The sequence below is a fragment of the Moschus berezovskii genome, chromosome 12 (assembly GCF_049115385.1).
Source record: "Moschus berezovskii isolate FMDL1 chromosome 12, NW_MosBer_1.0, whole genome shotgun sequence".
Lineage (NCBI taxonomy): Eukaryota > Metazoa > Chordata > Mammalia > Artiodactyla > Moschidae > Moschus > Moschus berezovskii.
The window spans coordinates 44,179,912-44,205,422 of record NC_142471.1 but is presented as its reverse complement, the minus strand read 5'-3'; the positions used below and the strand labels follow the sequence as shown (position 1 = coordinate 44,205,422).

The 25,511-nt window shown below is 48.3% G+C and overlaps 1 protein-coding gene across 5 annotated transcripts in view; it reads right to left on the bottom strand.

Annotated features, from left to right (window-relative positions):
* Positions 1–25,511, bottom strand: part of WDFY4 (WDFY family member 4) — a 255,392-nt gene that overhangs the window by 5,536 nt on the left and 224,345 nt on the right. For 4 of the 5 annotated variants that reach the window (XM_088842089.1, XM_088842091.1, XM_088842092.1 and 1 more), the window contains exons 51-59: positions 24,887–24,996; positions 17,460–17,613; positions 15,074–15,165; positions 13,012–13,224; positions 10,135–10,282; positions 8,785–8,969; positions 7,712–7,870; positions 3,650–3,829; positions 1,585–1,767 (exon numbers count right to left, since the gene is read on the bottom strand). In XM_088842089.1, the coding sequence (XP_088698215.1) occupies positions 1,585–1,767; positions 3,650–3,829; positions 7,712–7,870; positions 8,785–8,969; positions 10,135–10,282; positions 13,012–13,224; positions 15,074–15,165; positions 17,460–17,613; positions 24,887–24,996 (1,424 nt within the window). The remainder of the gene's footprint in view (positions 1–1,584; positions 1,768–3,649; positions 3,830–7,711; positions 7,871–8,784; positions 8,970–10,134; positions 10,283–13,011; positions 13,225–15,073; positions 15,166–17,459; positions 17,614–24,886; positions 24,997–25,511) is intronic. The other variant, XM_088842090.1, reaches the window with a different exon arrangement.

The following is a 25,511-nucleotide window of genomic DNA, read 5'->3' as shown; positions in this document are numbered from 1 at the left end:
TCTCTACGTATGGTGCCAGATCTGGGGTGAGCGCCCTCAGGCTGACCACACATGGCATCTCACTTGCTGAACTGGACTTTCTTTCCCCACAGGACAATAAGCAGCCTCCACTTGCAAGCGCCGCACCAGGTCTAGCCCAGCGCTGGGCCGCCCCAGGAGCTCAGTTAGTGTGCTGAGTGGACAAGGGCAGAGCACCTGGAAGACTGGCGCTCCTGCTCTGGGGGCCCACGAAGGAAATGCACCTGCCCCCAGCCACCCGGGCTCCTCTGACTGACCCACAGGACAGCCCGCGACCCACCCAGTCCTGACCCTCATGATCGCCTCGTGTTTTAGCCAGCCCAGGATGCCCTTCCCTCGGCAGAGACCCTGTGCTCCTCTAGCCCACAGACGAGGCCCTGCAAGGGGACTTCCCAGAGGGCTCTCCTGGGTGTCATCTCTCCTGTCCACGCACCCTGACCCCTGGGCCTGCATGGCCTTCTCTGTACGCCCCGACTTCCCATCCTCAGGGCTCGGCTGAAATGCCACCTCCTCCGCTGGAAATAAATCCACTCTCCACTTGGCCCCCCGACCCTGTTATTCATTCTGCTTCCTCTGTGATGATTCTTAGACTTTGGGAATGGAGGCTCCTGGAGGATAGGGCTGAGTTTCAGCCATGCTGGCTGGCCCACAGTGAGCTTTCACAAATGCGTGTAGAATTCAAAGAGCATTTTCTTGAATACCTCGAGGCACGCAACTGACACTTCCTTTCAAAAACTGTGGCATTCAAATTTCAGTTTCTTGAGTAAAGCTCTTAATTATTCCTCCCTCCTTGCTGTCAGTCTCAGAAAAATCACCTGTGTTTTGCTCTTCCCACACTGTTCCTCCCACCTCCATGTTTCTGCTTTATTGTCTTCCTGGTTTCTGGATGGTTTCTCTCCCCAAGGGCTTCCTCAGATCATCCGTGGCACTCTGATTATCCCAGTCATAGTATGAAACACATGTGTACATTTTCTGTTTGTCTTTTTTTTCTAGAATATGACATCTTGAGGACAAGGACTTGTTTATCATTAATCTTTGGATCCCTTATGTATGAGGTGCTTGGTGCAGAGCCAGAGTTCAATGAATGTTAGGTGGATGGATAGCTGGAGGGACCAATAAGTGGACAGATGAGTAGATGGAAGGATGAATGCCATAATGAAAAAATGGATGGATGAATGGAATAGTGAACGGATAGAAGTAGAGAAGAGAAAAGTAGCTGGAGGTGGATGGATGGATTAATGGATGGATGGATGGACCAGTGGGTGAATGGATGAAAGGATGGCCCTTATGTCTCTTGTCCGTACTGAATTATGTCCTGAGGCATTTGACCATTCGGCTTTCATAACTTGTGACAATAGTATTTTTTAATTGTTGAAGTATATGAGTGTATAAAATTTTATGTATTATATTAATATAAAAAAAACCCTTGCCTTTGCCCTCACATGCTGCAGGGACCTGGTCTGGAATGTTTAAATGCAGTCTGAAGATTAGACCCTTAGAAGTGGACAGAATGGAGATGAACACATTTCTTGTAGCATGCCCTCATTCCGCCCAAGGCACACCTACCCGGACCATGCCATCCTGACTCCCAGTGATGATGACATGGCTTGTGTCCCACGCTGGCCCCTCCACCACGTAGCAGCAGGTTATGGCTCCTTCTGGGCCCCAGGCTGTGGTAATGCTGGCCAATGGTTGTCCGTTGACATCCCACAGGGACAAGTGGGCTCCCGCACAGGAGACGATGGTGCCCTGCAGCAGTGAGAGTGGGCTTCACTTCAGGTTGGGATCACTGCCTGTCCATCTGTCCAGTCACTCAGTTTGCACACCCAAGCACCCTCCACCTGCCGTCTTCTGAAGACTAACCCAGGCACTCCCAGACCTCCTAAGACATCCAGTTCTTCCCAGGTGACTCACAGGCTTGCTGTGTTTTCATACAACTGTACATTCCTGGTTCTTTTCATACTGAAATCAGGCATTTGGATACTGCTTTCCCCAGCACAAACTGACTGGCTCACCCTTTGGACTCCTCCCACAGGACTCTCCCTGGCAGCTTACTGACCGGCATGAAAGACCTATCAGGGTATCATCCCAGGCCTGGACATGGGGTCTACACCTGGCTGGCCAGCCCTGTCCCTGTGAAGCAGCTTTGGATGGCCCCTGGTGGAGGGCAGGGAACAGAGGCCTGAACGACTGCATGCAGTTCATAAAATAGGGCAAGGTCTCCTCGGTGGGAATTTCTGAGGAGAAATTTGCTCATTGCCTCTCCTGAAATGTTTATGTCTGGAGTGTTCATTCCTTAACTCCTTGTCTATTTTCTGTCCAGTAGAGTTGTGGTCACTGTCACCAAGGACCCGTCAAGGACCCAAAGAGCCATCTGGGGCTATGCCTTTGAACCTTGCCCTGACCACAGAAGGGATGTCGGGAGCTCCCTGCCCCTCTGCAGTGCCCTGGGCTGAGCTCCTTCATGTCCCTTCTTGAATTGTTTGGTGGAGTCTGCCTGAGGCCAGGGACAATGTCTGATACATCTCTGCTCAGCACCCAGCCAGCACTTCATGAACTCAGCCAGCTTCAGGACAAGGTGAGTCAAACAAGTTGTCCTGATATCAGTCTTCTCTAAGGGCTGGGAACATAATTCCTTATGAATTTATTTTCTTCCATATCAGAACTGGGTGCTTTCCCTATTACATCCACCCATTCATCTATTCAGCCAACATCCATCCATCTACCTACCCACCCTCCATCTATCCACACATTCATCCCTCCCTCTGCCCAACCACCCATCCATCCATCCTCTTTTTGCCCATCTAATATTCCTCCTGGATTGAAGCCCACTTGGAGCACCACTTAAAGCCACAGTTAGCAGCAGAAGTCTCCTCCATGACCTCTTTCTCCTCCTATGATACAACTGCTCAGTCTATCCATGCTCCAGGCTCCTCAGGTTTTCTATCAGCAGATGCAGAGCCTCAGAAAACCCCATACCCTATGATGAGGATTCCATTGTAGAAGCTCCACACTGATATACATACATGTATATACGTATATACGTAGTATATATATATATATACACACACACACTATCTCTAAATATACAATATATATACACAGAATATATATATATATATATATACTCTCTATATATATATTCTATCTCTCTCTCTCTCTCTCACACACACACACACACACACGTGGTGCACTTCCTGACAGGCTTATCTTTGGTAGCCAGCATGTAGGGACAAGCAGAGGTGTTTCCTGACTTGGAGACCAGAGGTGCTTGCCAAGCTCACACTGATTTGCAGTCAACTGGCTGGATCAGTCAATCAAACCCAGAAGATCCCTCCCCAAAGTCAACTTCTTTCCCCAACTCCCCGATGCTCATATCAGAACAGACCTCCCACCAGCCCACCTCCTTGAGGGAAAAAAATAAAGAAGCAAAAAATAAAATTGAGACCAAAATTGAGATTGTTGATGGCACCACTCTGCCTGTGTAGAGAATGTCCCACATATCTGGGGCCTCAGTACACTCTGGGGTGGTCTTTGCCCCCGGGTTTTCTCTCAGGGGACTGTCCAGCATGTCACCGTGAAGAATCATAGACATATTGAGGATACAGACATTGAGAAAGAGGAGCCTCACCGAGACGTCACTGATGGCAACAGCAGATACGCCCTCCCTGTGGGCAGGCAGGCGGGCTACGTGGGTGAGGTGGTCCAGGTCCCACAGGATACATGTGCAGTCTTGTGAGCCACTCACCAGGAGGTTGAAGGTGACTGATGCTGCCAGGCATGTGACAGCCTGTGTGTGTCCGTACAAAGCCTAGGGACATGGGATGAAAGTGCAGGTTATGAGAGGGGCCCTTAATCCAGTTACTAGGGGAGACACTCCACTCTTCCTTTTACTGTTGGGCTCCAGATGAGAGAACAGAGATTCAGAGTGATCCAATGACTCCAGCGCTTGTCAGGTGTGTGTGTATGTGTGCGTGTGCATGTGTATTCATGGGTCTGTGTCTGGCTTCTCAGAATCATCCCTTTCCAGGGTTGAATCCAGATGGGGAGAGTCAGTAGTCCTTTTTATCATCCTCAAACGGAGACCCCAATAACATCCTCATGCTCTCCGCCCTCCCATGTTATCTTGCAATCTGAAGCAGCTCACACCACTATTAAGATGCAAGGGTATCCCAACCAGTGGCACAAGTATCCCAACCAGTGGCACAAGTATCATCTGGGAACTTGTCAGAAACGTACATTCTTGCACCCCTTCCAGGTCTACTGAATCAGAAACTCTGGGAGTGGGGCCCCCAAACCTGGGTTTTCACAAGTTGTCCAGAGAATTTCATGCCTGCTCAAATTTGAGCATCACACTAAGGGAACCTCAGAAACACACATGCCCCTGGAAACTAAACTGGGAAGAAGGCAGGGAGGTCAGGTCATAGTTTAAAAGGTTTGACTTTTCAAGTCCAAAGGATCCACACTCATATCCAGTCTGGCTGCCCAGCAGCCGGTGACTCGGGGCCTCAGTCTTGGCTCTCAGGTTGACCTAGGAGGGTCTGGTTTGGCTGATGGATAGTTACGTGTCCTGACCTGGCCAGAGGCCTTGCTTCCCACGGACATGTTCCTGGGGGACTAGGGATGTCTCCTAGGCACACTGGGATCCCTGGCCTGCTGCTGCTGGCTGCAGTGGTTTCCATTACTCTCCCAGCAGCTGCCAGGTAAGCCTGGTGTGAGAGCTGGCATGGACACATGTGCCTGCTGTCCTCTGCAATCACCCTCAAAAGCACAGAGGTGGTTCTCTGAAACCTGACTACTCCCCTCATCCAGTGGTAAACCTCCACCCTCAGGATTGTCCACCACTCACTCATTTGAGTCAATGAGGTTGAGCATCATTTTTCAAAGTTGTCACTTGGCCTGGTCACAGTAATTAAAAGTTCAGCTGCAGATTCCCATTTGTGCTCCATGGATCCTAACATGGCACCAACCTGATGGATGTGACCCATGGAAGAAGGCTGGGGTCACCTTAGGGGGTACTTAGGGAAGTGAAAACTGTCTAAAAAAAGAGAGGAAAGCAGAGGGCTTGACAGGAGCTTTCTGTTGGTCTTCCCAGAATGAACTCTAATGGCTAAGTTCTGACTGCCGGGGACAGGACAACTCCAGAGCATGCAGGCTGGGGACCCAGGTGTGAGGACTGGGGATGCAGAGACATCGGCTGTGAGCCCAGTGCCTGTGTGAGCTGTCTGTTACTGGAGCAGGACCTCTGCTTTCTTGGGGAAAGCGTTGGGGGAAGTGTTGGAGAGGGAGGGACCACAGTGTGCATGGGCACTGCCCACCTCTGTAAGTTTCTCACCAGCCTGGAAACTAAAGCACCTGGAGGCAGTCAGCACCACTCCCTATTTGGAAAGGCCTGGGAAAAAATGAAGGAGGACAGCAATTTTAAATATTCTCCATTGGCTCTTCTGTTCTCAGAATAATAACTCTAATCATGGCCAATTAAAATAGCTCCACTATATCACCTTATACCTAACTAAAGGAGCAAAAAATAAAATAAAATACAAACCTCTGAAAATAGTTCCCTATTCTGGATATGTTGTGGTGAAATGGGCACTCCTGATTGTGGTGGCACTATAAAACTACAGAGCCATTATAGAAAGCATTATGTCACTGTTCTGTAATTCTGCTTCTTGAAATTTGCTATAAGGAAATGATTAATGAGAAGCAAACAGTAATCTAAGATGCTTTCTGAAGCACTATTTAAAATAGTCAAAATTGGAAACAATGTAATTGTCTAATTTTAGAAGAAATGGTTTATTAAACTGTGGAACACTGACATAAAACAATTGAAATATAATTTTATGGAGATGGAATAATATGGAACAATTGAAATGTAAATTATAGAAACTGTAGAAAAGTGGAAACAATTTGATAGGCTGCGTGAAAATGGAATCAACATATCTATACAATGATCAGAAGGATATAAATATGTGTATCTGGGGATCGGAGCACACAAGGATGAAAATTTTTATATGGATTATAGATAATCATTTGACTTTGAAATATGTCTTTCATGTTGTAACATTTAAAAATAAAACACTTGAAAAAACTGTTAATGAAGCTATTTAATGATGACTTCTCTGTCTACAAGTCTATAAGTCAGGGAGGGACCCCTTTCTCTGAGCAGCTTCCAGTCTGGGGAATTCCCAAGGCTGTGTCAGCCTCTTTAGGTAAATGATAAAGTACTTTATTTCACTTAGGAAATAAGAGCATGTGGGATTCCCCTACCTTTTTGTCTTGATTTATAGCTAGGAGAGGATGATAAATTACATTTTATGCAGTCAATACTGGGGCTTTTACACTGCATCTTCACCACTACCCAGGACCTTGGAAGGGCAATGGAGGGGGGTCACTTCCCTGGCTCCCCAAGGTGTATTTGGGGTTGGGCTGGATCCCCTCATCCCTGGAGTGATGCCTGGGAGAGGCAGATTCTCCACACCCATAATTGGGTGCACAGTCTCTCCACGCAGCTCAGGAAAGTGAAGATGTGAAAAGACAGAGGGCTCTAAGCCTGGCTTGGGAGGACTTCCCTGGAGAGTCTGGGTGAAGGCAGCCCATATTTGACCTGCACAGCCGCCTCTTGGTAGGTGCCATGGCCTCTGCAGAATTAACCAGCTCCCTCAGCACTGACCCACACATTCCCTCACCTCACGTTTGCTGAATGCCCACTGCTGTATACCACACATGTGCTGGGGGTAGTGCCAGGGAATAAGGGCAGGCTCTGGGGAGACTCCATTGATGAATAAAGCATCCAGAGAAACCCAGCATCAGTTCGAGTGCAACATGTCCAGTTTGGAAAATCTGGTCAGTGGCAAGCCTCGTATGGTTAACTTTTCTTTTTTCTTTGTCACTTTGGGGCTGTATGGATCACTAAAACACAGATGGAAACATGAATTGCATTTGGAGATGGAAGTGTCTCCTAGAGATATTCTCCAGCAACTTCAAGTGTATTCAGGGGAAAGCACAAGGCTTAGAGTTAGATTTAAATGCAAATCTGACCTTCCTGAGCCTCATGTTTCTCATCTGAAAGTGGGACTAAGGGTACCTGCTTTCCAAGATTACAGTTAACACGCAGAACCTTAAGTAAGCAGTCAGTTTCACTCTGCTTATTATTCCAAGCAGCTGTGGTTTGCGAGGTAAGACCAGACGAGTTTTCTGCCTCCTGGTCTCTTCCTTCTGTGTCTGCCACAATCACCCCTATTCTGAGATAGTCTTTTATTTTCTGACTCTATGCTCTTGGACAAGGCACTTAACTTCTTTGATTTGATTTTTCACCAGTGAAGTGGGGATGATAACGATTCCTATGACAGGGTAAAATGAGGCAGTTCACATAAAAGTGCCTGTGAAAAATGCTAAAAAATGTCTCCTTGTGCAAAAAGCTCCCGATTTCACTGGCCCTGATGTGTAAGCCGCGTCTCTCAATGAGGTACAGGCGGCCGTGGAAGCACCAGCCCTGTATGCTTGTCAAATCCACCCAAAGACATGAAACCGCACCATTGAATGACATGAACCCATGTACCCTAGTGCTCCACTGCGCTATCAGCTCCCGAGAGAGGCAGAGCTCTCAGCACTTGAGCTGGAGCATGCAAAGGCACTGAACCTGCCAGAGGTACTACACCTGCCCTGAGCCAACACCCCCGTGGAGGTTCTGTACCTGCTTGAGGCGCAGGCCTGTGGCGCGGCCTTTGGTCATGCTGAGCTCCCAAACACACACCACAGCGCTGGTCCCGGAGGTGATGATGGTCGTGGGGGACGGGCACACGGCACACAGACAGCGGCCCCAGGCAGCCAAGTTCTCAAACGTCACCAAGATCTGTGGGAGATGAGGCAACTGAGATGAACACTGGTGCCAGGGCCCACACCGGGCAGGGAGCTGGAACAGGGGGATGCAGGCAGATCTGGCTGCTTCCACTGGCCTGCTTGAGTGCCGTGGGAAACAAGGGACAGGTCATTTGTTCAAGAAAAGCCCTGGTGACAGGCTGCCCAGGTTTGTCTCCAGAGAGCGCCTACATCCAAGGAACTGGTGGGAAGAGGCAAGTAAGCAGGAGGGTTTGGGGACACAGCAGAAATGCCCTGTGAGCTTGGGAAAGGCAGAGCCCACTTTCAGGAAGTGGGGACATCTGGGACCAGTGTCGCTGGCTGCCTCCTGCAGGAACTGGGGGAAGGCTAGGGAGGAGAGAGAAAGCTTGGTGAGCAGGGAATTCATGCCACGTGCTAGGGTGGGAGAGGAGCAAGTGTAGAAAACAGGGCCAGAGGCCACATCAAGAAGGTACGTCAAGAGGAGTGGATGGCCTCGCACAGGCGTGGAGGACCGGTAGCCCAGTGGCTTACTTCTGGTGGCCTGTAGAATGTTCAATTTGTGCCCTCTGAGTCTAAGCCAGAGGAGGGACCAGAGGAGCCCCTAAGACTTTCCACCCAAACTAAGTAACAATCTGGGCCTTCTCAATGCAGTCAAGTGACCAGCCAGCAGCAGAGAACACTGCAGAGGTGACAGCATGTCTACTTACAAGCTTGACTCCTGGTAACATGGGGGAAGGCTTATCCCACTGGGCTCTTGGCGTGGTCCCTCAAACCCTCTCATCCCCAGGCTGGGGGCACAGGCACGTGGAGGAAGTGGGGGTGTGGGCAGCGGTGGCTGCTTTGGGCTCGCTGGTCTCCTGACCACCTCTGCCCCAACCAGTAGCAGGCTGAGGCCCTGGGGCCACCCTGCACCCCGGCACCACTCGCCTTGTCAGAGCCATAGTTGCCCAGGCAGCAGCTGAAGTCGTCAAAGCCCCAGCTGAAGGTCCTGCTCCAGTGTGGAGGCAGCAGGATCTTGTTTGTCTCCACGGCCAGGATGGTCTTCTCTGTAGGAACGATGTGGCCGATGGCTCCTTTGGGGGATTCCGAGCCTAGAGAGAAGAGGTACATATCTGCTCCCCAGTCAGTAGGGAGGAGCTTGTTTGTCAAAGGACAATACCTGCTTTAGCTGGGCCCAGAGAGGAGCCAAGCAGAGCCCACCCGGACTTGGCAAACACCCAGCCAGGCAGGAGCCACTCCTTGTCCTGGTACCTTCCTCCTGAGCCTCCCTCTAGCGTCCATATTACACTCTGGCCCCAAGCTGGGTCCCGGGGCCCTGGGTCTCTCCCCAGACTTAACACATACATGAAGCGTGTGGCCATGAAGGTCTTTAGTGTCTCTTATGGGTTGATGCCAAGGGAAGAGGAACTGAGGCTGTCAGGGCAGACGGCACAAAGCGAGAGGAGCCAGGGGTGGGGCTCTGTCCTTCCTGCACCTTCCAGGCATCAAGTCTAGCAGGACTGGAGGTGCCAAGGACACTGTTCTTGGATTCAAGAGAAAAAACCCTGACAAACCTGGCCTTATACTCCTTGAAACCAGAAAGCTGTTCCAGGTAGACTTCCCCGAAGCAGTGAGGCCCCAGGGTGGACTTCATACACACCCAGTTCTTCTAGGAAACAGGGTTGGGACCTGCACTGGGGCTGTCTGCCTCATGCACGTGCCCCTAGCTAGTGGCTGCAGGCCTACCTGGGTGGTCAGGAGCAACAGCGACTGCGGGACCCAGAGTGGGGGCTGCAATTATGAGCTATTTCTTCTAATAGTTTCCCTTTTTCTTTATAAATTCTCTGTAGGCCCATCCATCTGGGCATCAACACAGAATTCTTTAATACCAGCCATTTGAGTATTTCGAAGAGCAAACCTCTTTAGCGGGCTTTCTTACTTTCATTTTTCTGGAGGGGAGGAGGGGTCTGTGCGTGTGTCTCTGTGTGTGTGTGTCTGTGTGTGTGTCTCTGTGTGTGTGTGTGTATTGATAGATGTGTATGTACACAAAAGAGAGAAGAGTGTTTGTCTCAACAGACAGAAAGGTGGGTCTTCAGAAGTCAGGGTGTAACAGAGGTGGTCCCAGACACTTCCAGAGCAGAGGCCTCCCCAGACTCCTGATATGACTGCAGACACAGTTGGGCAGTCAGACCCCAAGCCTTTGCCCCAGCCTGCACCCCTGAACCTCCAGAGAAACACCAGTCATTGGAGGGACAATTCCGGGACAGGACACCACACAAAGCAGGACCAGGTGCTCACCTTTGACTGTGACCTGGGAGGGCCTCAGCGACTGCAGGCTGTAGAAAAAGGGCTGCGGGTGCCCAGGAAGGCTGGCAGGTGTGGAGATGTCCTTCCCAGGGGAAGGTTTCCCTGTGGCAGTTCTGGCTGGATGGGGTTTAGTAAAAAGCTGCAGAGGCAAGCAGACAGACACGTGCCGTGCCGATCGTTAGAACAGATGGACAGAAGGGGAGTCATCCTTGGGCAAGTCCCAGCTGTACCTCTGCCCTGGGTGCTGCTGGGGCTGAGCTTGCTCTTGACCGGGGTGAGCTGAAACAAAATCATCTGGTTCAACCTTTGGATGTTGCAGGAGAGGGGCCTGGGGCTCAGTCAGGGGCAGCTACTTTCTCAAGGCCATGGTGCAGGGCTGGCAGAGAACTCTCTTGGAAGCCAAATCTGTTTTCTTCTCCAAGCTGCTTGAGCAAATGATGAGTCCCCTGAGGAGCCTCTGGTCCCTGGGAGAGCTACCTTTCATGCCAAAGGGTCAGAATGACGCTCTTTCCTCCCTCGATCACGTCTCTCTTCATTTGCTTGAGCTACTTCTCATATTTTCTCTTTTTCTTTATAAATTTTCTGCAGGCCCGTCCATCTGGGCATCAACACAGAATTCTTTAATAGCAACCATTCAAGTATTTTAAAAACACAGGCAAACCCCATTAGCGGCCTTTCTTATTTTCATTTTTCTTAGATCTCTCAAATTGTCATTAATGCAAAACTTTTTGCATAATTGGACACAGTCTGAAACGCAAGGCCAGGCTGCCTGGCAGAATTCTTGGTGCTGGGCTAGAGAATGCAGTTGAGGCCTGCTCCAGCTCTCCACCTTCCCTCTCCCCGACTGGGCTCGTGCTAGGCTGGTTTCTTCAGCCAGCAGCACAGTTTTCTGCTTCCAGATGGAAACATCCACTGGGTGCCAATGATAGGGGGTGGAACTGGCCTTGTCTGGGCTCAAGGACAGACATGGAGCTCAGCAGGCAGCCCTGGGATCTCAGAGGAGCCTTGGTTACACCCCTTGACCAGATGCTAGACTATCTAGAAAAGTCGGGTGGGTGATCAATACCAACAGAAATCAGAGGGATGATTTTTAAATGAGCATTAAAGAATGTTCTTCATGCATATTAGACTAACGAAAGCACCACAGGCTGGACACAACCCCTTGTAATGGCTTTCGCAGGCACAACCCCTTGTTGGAACAGTGCATGAAGTCCCAAACTGTTTAATCTTGTCTTCAAGCTGGGACCACCTGAGGAATTCTAATTCTGATGATTGTTTTAAAAACATTTTTTAGAAGCTCATATTGGATTGGTCAAAAAATTCATTCGAGTTTTTCCGTAAGACATTATGGAATATAATATCTCATTACTTAAAATCAGAATTTAAAGAGTGTACATTCCATGATCCTACTGGTATTAACATATTTTTACTTGTGGACTACTACTTCAGATTATTTATTTCTAGTATAATATTTTTAAAATTAAAGAAATGAAACTGTTTATCTACTCTATCTTTTTTCCTGAAATTCTCTCCTGTCTACAAAGCCTTCCTTGGCCAAACCCACATTTGCATATCTGGTCCATTCTCCAAGTCACCCTCAGGCCTTTCCACATTCCTCTTACCTAGGAGCTGAGTGAACCTGAGCAGGTCATAATTAAAACCAGACAGAAGAGATGTTATTAGATGAGCCCACCCAAGCCTCATGGTTACAGATGGGGAAGGTTGTTGCCCAGGATGGTCTCGAGTTGGCTGGGCCTATGTATTCATTTTCTGGTGTGGTTCCTGACTGCTTAGGCTGGGACCCCACAGTCTGTGAGGCCATGCTTCTGCCTTCAAATGGTTGTGCTCAGGGAAAAATCATCTCTCCCCAAATGGGAGCTTGAAGATGAATGGGGCTGGGATCAACTAAATAGGCCTCAAGATGTCATTGTGAGCGCACAGTCTCACATCTCTACGGGACTGTCCTGAAGCAGACAGAGCTGGTGGAGCAAAGGGCCCGGGGACCTTGGGGGCAGAGCTTGGATGCTTTCACAATGGGGCCAATATGGTGTAGTTTTTGGAGACGGCCAGATGGGGCAAGGTCTCACTGTGACACCTGCTAATGGTGCAAGTGTAGGCAAGTTATTTATTTAGCCTCTCTGAGCCTCAGTTTCCTGATCTGTATAATCCCCGTACTCAGAAATTAAGAGAGGGTTCAATGAGGGAATCACATGAATAACATTTTTTGAATGTTAATCATATTTCAGACACTTTCAGGCACTTGGTTAATCTTCACAACAAACCTATATAAAGAATTAAATACTGTGTATTTATCATAGTGTCTATCACATGGGTCACAGATGGATGTAGCCTTCATCATTGTTAATGATATCATCACCTCTCTTGACATCAGTGGGTTACGGAGAGTTAAACCTCGATATTAAAGTCCTAGAAGAAGAGGGTGGCAGAGGATGAGATGGTTAGATAGCATCATGGACTCAAAGGACATGAACTTAAGCACATTCCTGGAGATAGTGGAGGACAGGCAAGCCTGGTGTGCTGTAGTCCGTGGGCTTGCAAAGAGTCGGACACAGCTGAGTGACTGCATGGCAACAACAATTAAAGGCATAGGGAGGTGACTGCAGGCCATTTTCTCTCTCCAGTCCTCACCTGCTTCTCACTCTCTCTTCCATCCAAGCTCACGCTGCTGCTGCTGCTGCTGCTAAGTCGCTTCAGTCGTGTCCGACTCTGTGCGACCCCACAGACGGCAGCCCACCAGGCTCCCCCGTCCCTGGGATTCTCCAGGCAAGAACACTGGAGTGGGTTGCCATTTCCTTCTCCACACACACTCTTTTGAGAAAGTAAGACAAAAATCATGGTATGGTGTACCTGTTTGGGCACCTGTCCAAAGTTGCTGACGAACCCCAGGATGGTGCTTCTGATCAGGGGGTCGCTGGTGCTGCTGAGGTCCATTTTGTCACCATAGAAGTAGGGATGGAAGGTATTAACAGCCTCCACTGCGGCTGACCCCTGCTGCTTGTACCCAAAGATGAGGTCTATCCAATGGTGCAGGTTGGCACTGACAAAATCACTTTCCAAAGCCTGGAACCAAAACCCAAAGAGCATGAAAAACACAGGGGTCTCATGGACTCATGGGTCCTCTGCCCAGATCAGGAGGGGGCACGTGGTTCAGGATGCTCTCTCAGCACAGGAAATATAAGCGATGCCTCCCTGGGCTGGATGAGCACTAAGCAAGACATGCAGTCCCTCTAAGGACCACGCAATCCTGCCTCAAGCAAGTGGCCCATCCAGTCCATAAAATAACCTTAAGCAAGAGGAAATGTGGGCCAGTGTTTGGATTCCTGGTTCACCATTCGTTTCTGCTGAGTAGAACCCAAACCCAAAGCTTAGTCTCCAGAACCCAAAGACAGTCATTTGGAATTGGCCAGGCTCCCTGTTGATGCTGGCTTCGGAAAGTCAGGTCATCTAGGCTTGGTTAGTTTTCTGATGCATATGACCATAATGCTTTTGAGAAGGCCACATGTGGGTAATTCCATAGGAGGTGTGATGACTGCTGTTATTGAATTTCCAGAGGCAAGGATTAACCAGGGAAGAACTTTCTCCTTACCAAGGGAGAAGGACAGAGGAGAAGACACAGCTTTGTTACTAGTTAGGCCTGCCCCCAGGTTTTTTTTCTTTTTTAGGTATAATTTTCATACAATAAAATTTTCTATAAATGTGCAACTTAATGTGTCCTGAAAATTGCATGCAGTGATGTAATCAACACTGTACTCAAGATATAGAATATTCATATTAATTCAGAAAGTTTTCTTCTCCTTGTTTATCTCTTACTTCAGAACTTAGTTAATTCCTGATCTGATCTGCTTTCTGTCCCTCTAGTTTACCTTTTCTAACATCTCACAAAAGTAGAATCCCATAGTATATATCTTTGGGTTTGGCTTCTTTTGCTTAGAACAATGCTTTTGAGATTCATTCATGTTGCTTCATGTATCCATTGTCTGTCCCTTTTTATTGCTAAGTAATATTTCATTATGTGGGTGTATCATTTGTTTAACCATTTATGGTTATAGGCATTTGGGTGGTTTTTGACTCGTATAAACAAAACTGATGAATATTTATGTACAAACTCTTCTGTGGACATGTTTCCATCTCTTTTGGGTAAATACATACAAGTGGAATTGCTGAACGATATGGTAAATGCATCTTCAACTTTATAAGAAGCTCTTGTTCAAGAAGTGGTTGTACCGTTTTCCCCACCAGCAATGCATGATGAATTCTTGTTGCTCCACATCTTTGCTTGACTCTTGGATTTTGCAACATTTTAAAATTTAGCCATTCTTGTGACTAATAGTAGCATCTCATGGTTTAATGTATGTTTCCCTGATGACTAATGATGTTGAACATATTGTCATGTGTTTATGCTAATCCAGGTATTTGATCCAGAATGTGTGTCCCCAGATGACCTGTGGCCTGTACCCACATCAGTCTTTCTGGGTCATAAACCAAGTCCTCCCTGGTTCTGGCAAATATTTTGGCCAGTGGGAACCCCTTGAGGCCTCCAGCCCCTCTCTGATCTAAACTGGGCAATACGGTCCAGGGCTTGGCCTTGACTGTGGGGTTGGCTAAGGGCACTGACTTGCCCTCCATCTAACAAGAATCTGAATTTGCTCCCCTCATGAGTCCCACAGTAAGTTGGCACAAGGGCAAAGCCTAATGGAGCTCTTCAAAGAGCCCAGAACCCAAGCTTTTTCCTGCTGACCCAGGGCATGCGGCCCAGTCCCTTCTCTGAGTTCTCTAGACATAAGCGACTCAGAAGTATTTATCACAGTCCTCCACTCAGACACTGGACAAAGCCTCTATGGACACTGAGGGCACACCGAGGTCCTCACTCAGGATATCAGGGACTCTGCCATGACCCCAATCAACTCACTTGTCTATGCAGGCTGATGAATTTCCGGGGGTCTCCATCAGCCCAGGGAGGGAGCTGAACGTCCCCCAGTGCTGTTCCATCCTGCATGCAGCCTGAATAGGGTGAGAGACAGCAGGTCTTTGGGTAAATAGGAAGCCAAACTGGTTAGGAGTCAGGGGTGTGTAAACATTGTGCTGTCCGGTACTGGGATTCCTGCATTGACTGCACTGCTTCCTGTCTCCTCTGTTGGAAGTGACCCCATCCTATCTGCCTGAAATACTCCTTCTCAGATTCTAAGTCTTTGGGCCTTCATAAGACCCTCCTCCCTTCCAAGCAGTGCCCGTGCATAAAATGGTTGGGTCATCATCGTTGGTAAATTTCCCTCCTCTCACACTATGCCTTCTCATGGAGGTGCTTTTTTATACAGTGCCAAAACAATAAGATAACAACAGCAACAGTAAAAGCTGTTGTATTTTGAGTATCTCACTCTATGCCAGGGCACTGTGCTAGGTGCTTGGCACACATCATCTTATTGACTCTTCATTCAACTCGATAATTTATGCATTTTCTCTCCACTTTTAAAGTGAAGACAGAAGGTTTTCAGAGGGAGCTTCCCCAGACACCAAGAATAAGAGCCTGGATTCAAGCCCGAGTCTCCGTCCTCCCCATTAGCCACACAACCTTGAGCAAGTTGCTTAACCCCTTGGGGAGTCACTTTCCTACCTATTACCTCTGAAGCTGGCATAAGGATCAGAAGAGAAAATACACATAACATGGTTAGAATAGTTCCAGGCATATGATGGCTGCTCAGTAAATACTAGCTATAGCCTTTCTGTAACCCTCCAGAGCTCACAAGTGCAACTGGGGTGAAAGCATCCTTTCTCCCTCTCTCTGGCCTGCAGGGCTGGCTTGGCCCTTCTCATCATTCAGTCTCAGCTCACACCTGTCACCTCCTCAGGCAGGTCCTTCCTGGAGACCCGAGTTACACATGGCCACTGAGTGACTTCGAACCATTTTCCTGCCTTCTTTCCTTATAGGACTTCCTCAACATTGAAAAGTATTTCACTTATTTGTCTATTCTTTTCTATCCCTCCCTCCACCCACACACAGAATATTAACACCTTCCAGGCGATCTGACCCAGGACACCCAACTGAATCCTCAGTGCCTAAAATGGACCTGCATACAGTAGGTGCATAATAGCCACAATTGGTTTCCAGACCTCCCTGAGGATCCCTGGTCTCAGGCATGAAGGCTCTATCTGCCGCAGAGCACCTCCCCTCCAGCAGAAAACCAGCCTCCACTGCCAAGGAGAACCGGTGCCCTCCCCGCTGTGCCCCCTTCACCCCAGGCCGGTTGGGACCCTCCTCTCGGCTTCCTTGGTTCAGACTCGCTCCTTTCATGGTCTCATCACACCTTGTGGGAACTGCCCTTTATATTTGTCAAGTTCTCATCTAAAACAAGTGAAGCATCTGAGAATGTGAACATTGCCAAGGCCACCAAGTTCCTCGAGCTCAGAGTCGATGGGCTGGGCCTGGCGATGCTTTAAATGCCCTGCTGGTGTTCTGTCTGCAGACCACCACGCAGGAGGCGAGTGCCTGAAGCAGCTCTCCTGGGCCTGCCCCTGATCTGGCTTGAGGTGCAGGCCCATCTGCGTGGTTTAGAGGAAGGAGGGCCCTGAGACAGAAAGGCTCTGGAGCACAGGTCTGCGCAGTGCTGGCTCACAAGGGCCTCCTCAGAGTGGGTGATCCACCCCTCACCTCTGGGTGGGGAGGGCCATGCCCTTCAGGGGGTTCTGACCATATCCCCTCCACAAGTCACCCTGAGGTTCCCAGTGGAGACTCCCAAAGTACAAATAGTTGCCTGGGGGCCTGCCCGCTAGGGCTTCCTGAAATTTGTGTCCCTTCTCTAAAGCAGTGGGTGAGAAAGCATGGTGGTGTCTGGAGGGTAGGAAAGAGCAGGAGCCACCAAGGTGCCCATGGGCACCCCAGCAGCCCGTGCTGGGAGACGCAGTACGTCTGGGTCCTGCTCACAGGTTAACCCACTTTTGGGACTTGGAGGAAAATGGAGCAGAGAAGGGCCGGGCTTGCCTGAGGCATTCAGCAGGGCAGTGCCAGGCCTGACTGTCAGCAAGGGCTCCTGCTCCCTAGCTGCCATCTTGCTGCAGACTGGGGCTTTGGGGACTCTTGGTGGGAGGTCCTGGGTAGAACTGTGGTTGGTGGTCTGCACTCTGGGGCTATGCACTTCCTTGGCTCCCATCTCCTCATCAAGTGACACCACCCAGTGGAGGCCTCACTGTAATCTGCCCACCGTACTGGTCTGGTGTGGGCCTGTGTGGGGAGTCGCTTAGCAAAGATACTGATGTCATGACCCACAAGCTGTCCGGCCCCAGAGCCTTGCTCCGCTCACCGAACTCCAGGGCATTGCGATTGGTCAGGAACTCAGGCAGGTAGAAGAACTCCGGGGTCAGCTCTCTGACATCACTCATGTTCTCTCTGGAGGCCGATTCCCACGCGTTCTTCATACTGTGGAACATTCTATCTGCCACGTCGAAGCTTCCACCCTAAGCAGAAAAGGGGTGACATGATCAACTGTGTGGTGACAACCCGGGGTGCACAGGCATCATGAGAGTGGGCCCTCTTCATCCACTCTGTCCCCCAGACGTGGGTTCCACCATTAGACCCTTTCATTCACTCCCCACACATCACATGTGCACACATTAGGCCACACACGTGGGCAACTGTTTCTTCAGGCATCTAATCACCTTGACTGTTCACTGAAACCCTGCACCAGCGCTTCCACGGAGGATGCATGGTCCACTGTGATTAAGGGAGCAATGTTTCCCTGGTTTAGAAATTGGAGTTCAGATCAGAGACAGGAAAACCACGGTCATTCGTCTGACCACTTGACACACTCACTGAGGGTCAGCTCTGAGCCAAAGTACAAGGAGTGGGTCAGACAGTCTATGTGTGGGAAAGTTTCCTGGAGAAGTCAACCCCTGGTGAGATGGCAAGCCTGATGATGGAGAAAACGGTGATGTTCCGAGCTGAGGGCAAGGCCTGGAAAGCAGGTCAGGTAGGGCCCTGGTGACATGTAACACAGCAGCCTTGACAAGAGGGGACCTGAGGATAGAGTGCTGGAAACAAATGGTGTTGCATAAGGGTCAACCTTGTTTCCAAGACCCATTGCCACAGATGGGTCCATGTAGTCCTGAGATCGTCAGTTGAGCCAAACTCACATTCTTTCCTTGGATTCTCTGTGCCTCTTATTTGAATTGTCATATCCCTTCAGTTGACACTACCCTTATTCATCATGTGATCTTGGGGGTCGGGAGGAGGCAGAGAGGTCCCAGTTGGAGGACTGAAGATGCTGTTGGCAGAGGGGCTTCAAAAGAGAGTTTCTGAAGCTAGGATTTGGGTCTGTTGGCTTAAGCTGAGGGATGCCCAAGGGACACCTCCTCTCTGGGATTTAGTAATTCAATTGTCCCCACTGTAACTGGGCCTTTTTTGTTCAGTCAAAACTAGCCTTTCTTTTGCCAACCTCTGCAGAGGGCACATGTGACCCGAAGAACAAAAGGATAGAACTCAAATTGCCAGTGCCCTCCTCTGCTCCATCAGCTCCCTTCTCTCTTCAGAGACCAAGGTTTCCCATCATCAGTGGCAGACGAAGTGTAAAGAATATGCTAGCATTCTCTGCACAGGGTCAGGGACACCAAGAAACCCAGTTACCCTTGGGGTTTCAGCCAAACACAGTATTTGGGCAACTGAAAGATAGGGCTTTTCTCCAAGATCATTTCGTTCTTGGCTTTAACCAATTAGGCAAGGGCTTCCCAGGTGGCTCATTGGTAAAGAACCCGCCTGCCAATGCAGGAGATGCGGGTTCAGTCCCTGGGTCAGGAAGATCCCCTGGAGAAGGAAATGGCAAGCCACTTCAGTATTCTTGCCTAGGAAATTCCGTGATCAGAGGAGCCTGGTGGGCTGCAGTCCACAGGGTCACAAAAGACTCGGACAGATTGTTTAGTGACTAAACAACGGCGAAATTAGGGGACGAAGCCCACTCTCAAATTCAAACTGAAATGGAAACAAAATTGTGGAGGGGGTGTTTCTAAATAAATCTGCCCCTAACAAGTGGTTCATTGAAATGTATTAAGAGCTTTATGTATTTAATCTGCAGCCTGAACCTTACATCGGAGGGAGATTGATGCTGCCTCGTCGTTCCACTTTCCTTTTGCAGCTTTTATGAGTGCTGATGGTAATCTCCTGAGAAACAATATGATTTGGTAATAAAAAGATTACCTGTATTAAATAAAAATAATATATACATGGGAAATATTGTTAGTGCTACAAATCTGGTTAAAGATATTACCACAAAGAAAAATGTTATTTTTTTCACAGCTGTCTAATGCATTTTAGCAAAAGTAATATCTTTAAAACTTAAGCCTGTATTATTTATAAAGGAAGCAATAACTGATTTTCCTATTTCCTATATTAATAAATGTATTTGCATACATTTGTTTCAAAATTAATGGGTTTGCTCACTTCTGCAATACAAAAGAAACGCTGAATTCCCTGGAAAGAAAAGTGGAGCTGCTTTGCAACTCATATTAGTTACAAAATCTGTGGGCTGACACAGACTCTGGTGGCTGCCAGCAAGGAGTCCCATCAGGACTTGAGTCTCAGGAAGGGAAGGAAGGAGATAAAGAAGAGAAGACGGAAGGAGGAAAGGAGAGAAGAAGCGAGGCAGAGAAGCACAGTCAAGGTTTACAGAGCATCCCCATAGGAACGTCCAAAACAAAATCAAGCAACAGCCAAACTGGGTCTAGAGATTGGATGGAAACAGGGTGGTCAGAGAGAATTTCTGGGCCCAGATCTGCTTCTAAATCTAGCCTGCAGATATTTCAGAATATCAAGATTAAGGAATCTTCCGAGTATCCAAACAGACCAAAAATAATTAATAGCAAGGTTACTCTTATCAATAGAGGAGCTACTTCTTATTGGCAGAAGATTTCCCAGGTGACATTAAAGCCAAAAGACAAGGCAGGTAAGTCCATCGGTTTCTGAGGCAAAAGCTTACAGTCCATGCCAAGCCAACATCACTCATATGTAAAGACATCAGAAGAATATTCCCAATATTGAAGGGGTTAGAAATAATACAATCCTAAGTATCTGTCTCAATTAAAATACTTTAAGAGGTGCTCAATTTTACTAAGAGGTGAATCAAAATTAAAAACAAGTAATGCAGGAAGAAGTGACTGACAAGGCCACTTTGAACTGTTGCTGAATATTTGACAAGAGTTAAAATCAGAGTAAAGTTCATGATTACAGTGCATTGGTTAAAACTGCAAACACCTTGAAAGGAGTTTTTGTATTGAAAGAGCTACTCCTTTTGAATGAGGATACAGAATCTATGTGCACCTGTGTCCCTGGATAGGCATTTCAGTGGTAATAATAATTACACCCTTATTATGGATACAACCCCATGAGGGGCTGGCATTCACAGAGCCCCCAGGTGAAAGGCCTGCGTCCAGTGCTGCCCAGAGCCCTTGGTTCTCTCTGTAGTTGGCATATGTCTTACACAAAACCAGTCGCCTCACCTCAGGTGGTTCAGAAAACTCTTCCCCACTGCTGGTAACAGCTGACTTCACATGGGCTATGACTTAATTAACACAGCACTTGATTTCAGTTTCTTATTAAATGCAGCAGTGGCAGCAGAGGCAGCACTGTGCCCTTGCTGGGGCATTGGCTGCCTTGCTCTGCCCCTCCCAAGCTGGATCCCAGCTCAGGCCTGAGATCAACTGGTACTCTTGCCAGGGTGGAAATGGGGGCCTGTACTGTGGCCCCAGCCTGGTGTGGCCTCCCAACTGTCTGAAGGCTCACAGACACTGGCTCCCTGTAGGCAAGATTCCCAAGATCACAGCATCCAGGGAGGCAAGCTCGGTAGACAGCAGTCTCACACCCCAAGGGGTGGGGATAAGGACATCACCAGCGGAAGCCTGAGACACACAGCTTGCACGTGCACCTACCCAGGTCACACTGTTCATGTACTGTATTTTCTGGATTATAAGAGGCTCTCATTGGGAAAACAGTGGAAACAGTGGCTGACTTTATTTTTTTGGGCTCCAAAGTCATTGCAGATGGTGACTGCAGCCATGAAGTTAAAAGACAGTTACTCCTTGAAAGGAAAGTTATGACCCACCTAGAAAGCATATTAAAAAGCAGAGACATTACTTTGCCAACAAAGGTCCGTCTCATCAAGGTTATGATTTTTCCATAGTCATGTATGGATGTGAGAGTTGGATTATAAAGAAAGCTGAGCACTGAAGAATTGATGCTTTTGAACTGTGGTGTTGGAGAAGACTCTTGAGAGTCCCTTGGACTCCAAGGAGATCCAACCAGTCCATCCTAAAGAAGATCAGTCCTGAGTGTTCATTGGAAGGACTGATGTTGAAGCTGAAACTCCAATACTTTGGCCACCTGATGCGAAGAGCTGACTCATTTCAAAAGACCCTGATGCTGAGAAAGATTGAAGGCAGGAGGAGAAGGGGACAACAGAGGATGAGATGGTTGGATGGTATCACTGACTCAATGAAGATGAGTTTGAATAGACTCTGGGAGTTGGTGATGGACAGCGAGGCCTGGCGTACTGCGGTCCATGGGCTCGTGAAGAGTCGGATACGACTGAGTGACTGAACTGAACTGAACTGATCGTTGTAATAACAGGTTTGAGGCAGAAAAATAAACACAGCAACAGTAGAGGTAGACATCAATTCTAAGACCAGCCTGATAAAGTTTTATACGACTTAATAAGATTTAAATGTGAAAAGAATAAAGGAAACCTTATTCCTAGGAATCAGAATATGCCACACTGCCATTCTTAAGCTGTCCACACCCCTCTGCATGGTGCCCAGTGGGCAGGCTACATCCCAAGAATGCTGTACCTGTTTTCCATCAGACCACAGGGGGAGTGCATAGGCACCCAATCTCCACACCAAAGCCATTCTGGCCCAGTCATGGATCCAGTGTGTCACTGTGGCTCAGTCATGTAATAGCTCAGAGGCAGACTTTGCTTCATCCAAAACAAGAGTGTGCACTTTCTTCTGCTGACTCTTGCATGTGCTCCTGCTCTGGAGATACTGGACATACTCATGTCCCTGCTCTCCAGATGAGTGAGAAAGGCTTCGCTGCCAGGATTCTGCACCTTTCCACCTTCCTTCTGCTTTTCCACTCTGAGATCCATGCTGGGGATGGGGGCTGGAAGTCTCAGGCTGCTGAGAATGTAGGGAGGCTCCTTTCCTTGTTACCATACAGAGGTGAAGCAAAAGTCTGCCCCCAGGAGGTGGAGTGGAATGGAGGGAGAAGCCTGACTCCAGGAAGATATCAGATCGTTCCTACGGAGGTCTGCACAGGCCCCAGGACTCCCAGATGGGAGCCACGCCATGCACATTCCCCCCAGATGTAGCTGTTGTATTCATTCCCTAGAGACTACAGTTTCTTTTTTATGATAAGGGAAAAGCAGAGTCGGTCGGTTCTTTGGCTGGTTTCAAGGCTTGGACTAGTTGTGACCCATTAGAAGAGGCAGTTCAAAGTTGGAAGGAGAAACCAATTCAGAAGCATCATGGAGATTTCAACTTGGATGAGCCAATGTGTCCCAGATAGAGCTGAACCCAGAAAAACCAGGAGTCACATCAGATGTCAGCACTGGATTCAAAAGAACTCAAGCTAATATGACTGCGTTGGTGCCATATAAAAGCAAATGAAATTGCCTTTTACTATCTCACACTGGTTTAGACCATCTCAAACCAGTTTGGGCTGGTTGTCATTGGACCAAACTGGCTAGAATAAGCTCAGACCCGTGTGACTAGCTTCAAAATGGCTTTAACCCAATAGGTTGGCAGCACACCTGTTTCATCTGGCTCACGCCATTTGGAATGCTTTGACACAGTCCAGACGGTCTTGAATTAGCTTAAACCAGAGAGGGGCAGCTTTCACCAGTTCAGGCTGGCTCAGATGAGATCTGGTTGATGGCGGGAGGAAGACAGGAACAAGGGAGATTGATCCCCTTCGTGGCATCAGCCCTGATCTAGGGGCTTTGCCCGCATTTCCTCCTTTAGTCTCAATGGCTCAGTGAGACGTGCATAATTAACCCTCATTTCCAGAGTAAAATAATATGCGGAAATAAAATAAAATAACGGTGGGATATAAATCTATTTCAGTCTGCCTTGTCTAGCTGTGAGAAGACCTTTTGCAACAGGTAGAGATGGGGCTGTACTTGATGAGACAGAAGGGGCAAGGGGAAACTTCTGAAGCACCCAGAGCAGAAAGTCGTCATGGGAGGCAGCGCCGTCATGGTCAGCGGGCTCATCACTCCACGTGAACTGATGCTGAACAGCTGGATGGGATTCCTGGCATGGGGAACAGCTCAGAGGCCGTTTGTTCTCCAAACCAAACTTACTTAAAATGCTTGTTGCCTGAGAAAGACTCAGGGGAAGCACGCTTGTTATTTTTGAGTTAATTTCCAGGGAGGGGGGTTATATAATGTCTAGACAATCCATGCCTTCAAGGAGAGAGAGGACTGCGCCAAGCAACAAGACAGGAGGGGTCTGCTGCTGGTTGGAGAGAGAGCCGTGACATTGCCTATTTTTTCCTACCCAGGGCCCAGATGATTGCTTTAGGCCTGACTCAGAGTGGCCTTTTGTCTTGGGGTCAAGGTCATCTGAGTGAACTTGCTGGTGAAGTCAGGCTAAAATACACAATTCCTGGGACGCTCATGCTTTTCCTTTGGTGAAGCTTGGCTGTCAGAGTGAGTCCCTGAAAGTTCAGCAGCCTGTTACCCTCCATGGCCATGTCTTCCTGTCTGTAGAACCCTTAAAAGGCTTCGATCAAGAGAGACCCTAAGCTTGGATGCTGTGCTGTGTTCTCTTTGGAGTTGGCTGAGCCAGCTATCTGCAACTGGGATACCCATGGCTCTCCCCAGTCAAACCTTGTGCCCCTGGATAACCTTAATTCAAGATTCCGGTGGTAGAGTTAGAGGGAAAGAGAGAGAAAAACATACCAGCCTCCCAAGAGGCACTTTGTCCCAGCTGTTCTGTGCGTCTGGACACTAGCATCCACTCAGGGTCAGACTGGCCTGCTTCCAGCTTGTATTGGACTGCCATGTTAAATATAGGATGTCCAGCTAAATTTAAATCTCAGATAAACAGCAAATAATGTTTTAGTATAAACCATTGTTTATCTGAAATTCAAATTTACCCAGACATCCTGTATTTTTATTTGAAATCTGCCAACCCTAAGCTGGAATGACATTCTGTTAATTTATGGGTAGGCAAATTGGTAAGTTTCCTTCTCCAGTTTAGCTGTTCATTTTGGTATTAAAAATAATTTGTCCTTTTAAGCCTTCAGACTTGTACTTAGCATAGTTTTATGCATTCCGACGTCACAAGTGATATTCTTTTCATTCTTCCTTCTTTGTATTTATTTTTCTAGCTTTTGACCACCTACCTTCCCCGCAAGGAAGTCTTCAACCTTCCTGTTTCTCCTTTTCCACTAAAACCTATTTATGTTGAGTATGTTCCCCCCATATCTCATTCCTTATATTTCAGTGTTTTTTGTTTTTTTTTTGTGAGACTGTTGGGTAGACATGGTAGTGTGTCTGAGAAGAGTAGCTTGCCTCAGCTGGATGGTCCAGAGTCCTGGAACCAGTGGCAAATGAGAATCATGGGCTCAAGGCTGGATTTCTAGCAGGGGGGTCCCTGCCTCATCCAAGCCTCGCTCTTAGCCTGCAAGAGGTAGCTCTGTGTGTGTGTGTGTGTGTGTGTGTAAGGAATCAGGGACACTCACCTGCAGAGAGCAGAAGGCCTGGGTGAAGGGTGGCATCCGGACCAGGTAGGAGGCAACAATGATGGCTGAGGAATAGTGAGTGCAGTAGTGGCACTGGACAGTCATGTCTCCTGCAATGAAAGCACATGCCTGGGTTGCATCCCCACCTGTGGCCTGCCCACCCCTCCCATCTCCCCCAACAAGCTTGAGTATCAGTCCTGCACATAGTGGGGGTCCTGGCGGGTGGGCAGGGGCCTTCAGGGCAGTGTGGGATGCAGAAGAGCTCCTCAGCCTGCTGAGAACCTGCTCACCAAAGGCAGGGCTTCAGGGCTGAGTGAGCCTTCTGAAACGTGCTGCCTCCAGTACGCGAGGTAATCATTCATGGCATGGATAGATGTTCCTTATTTCAGTAGTTTCATGTTATATTTCAAAGTGTTTGCGAAAACCAGTATAGCTGGCATAAAATATATGACAGAAAATTTTCTCTTTAAAATACATCCATTGAAGTTTTAAAGGTGAACAGATCTAAAGAAAAACAGTAAGGCGCTATGAGCGCAGCTGGCATGTGAAGGTGCAAAAATTGTAAAGGGAATGCGGGAATGAACAGGATTTGGGAACTAGGTTCTAGAACCAGATGAATGCAGGC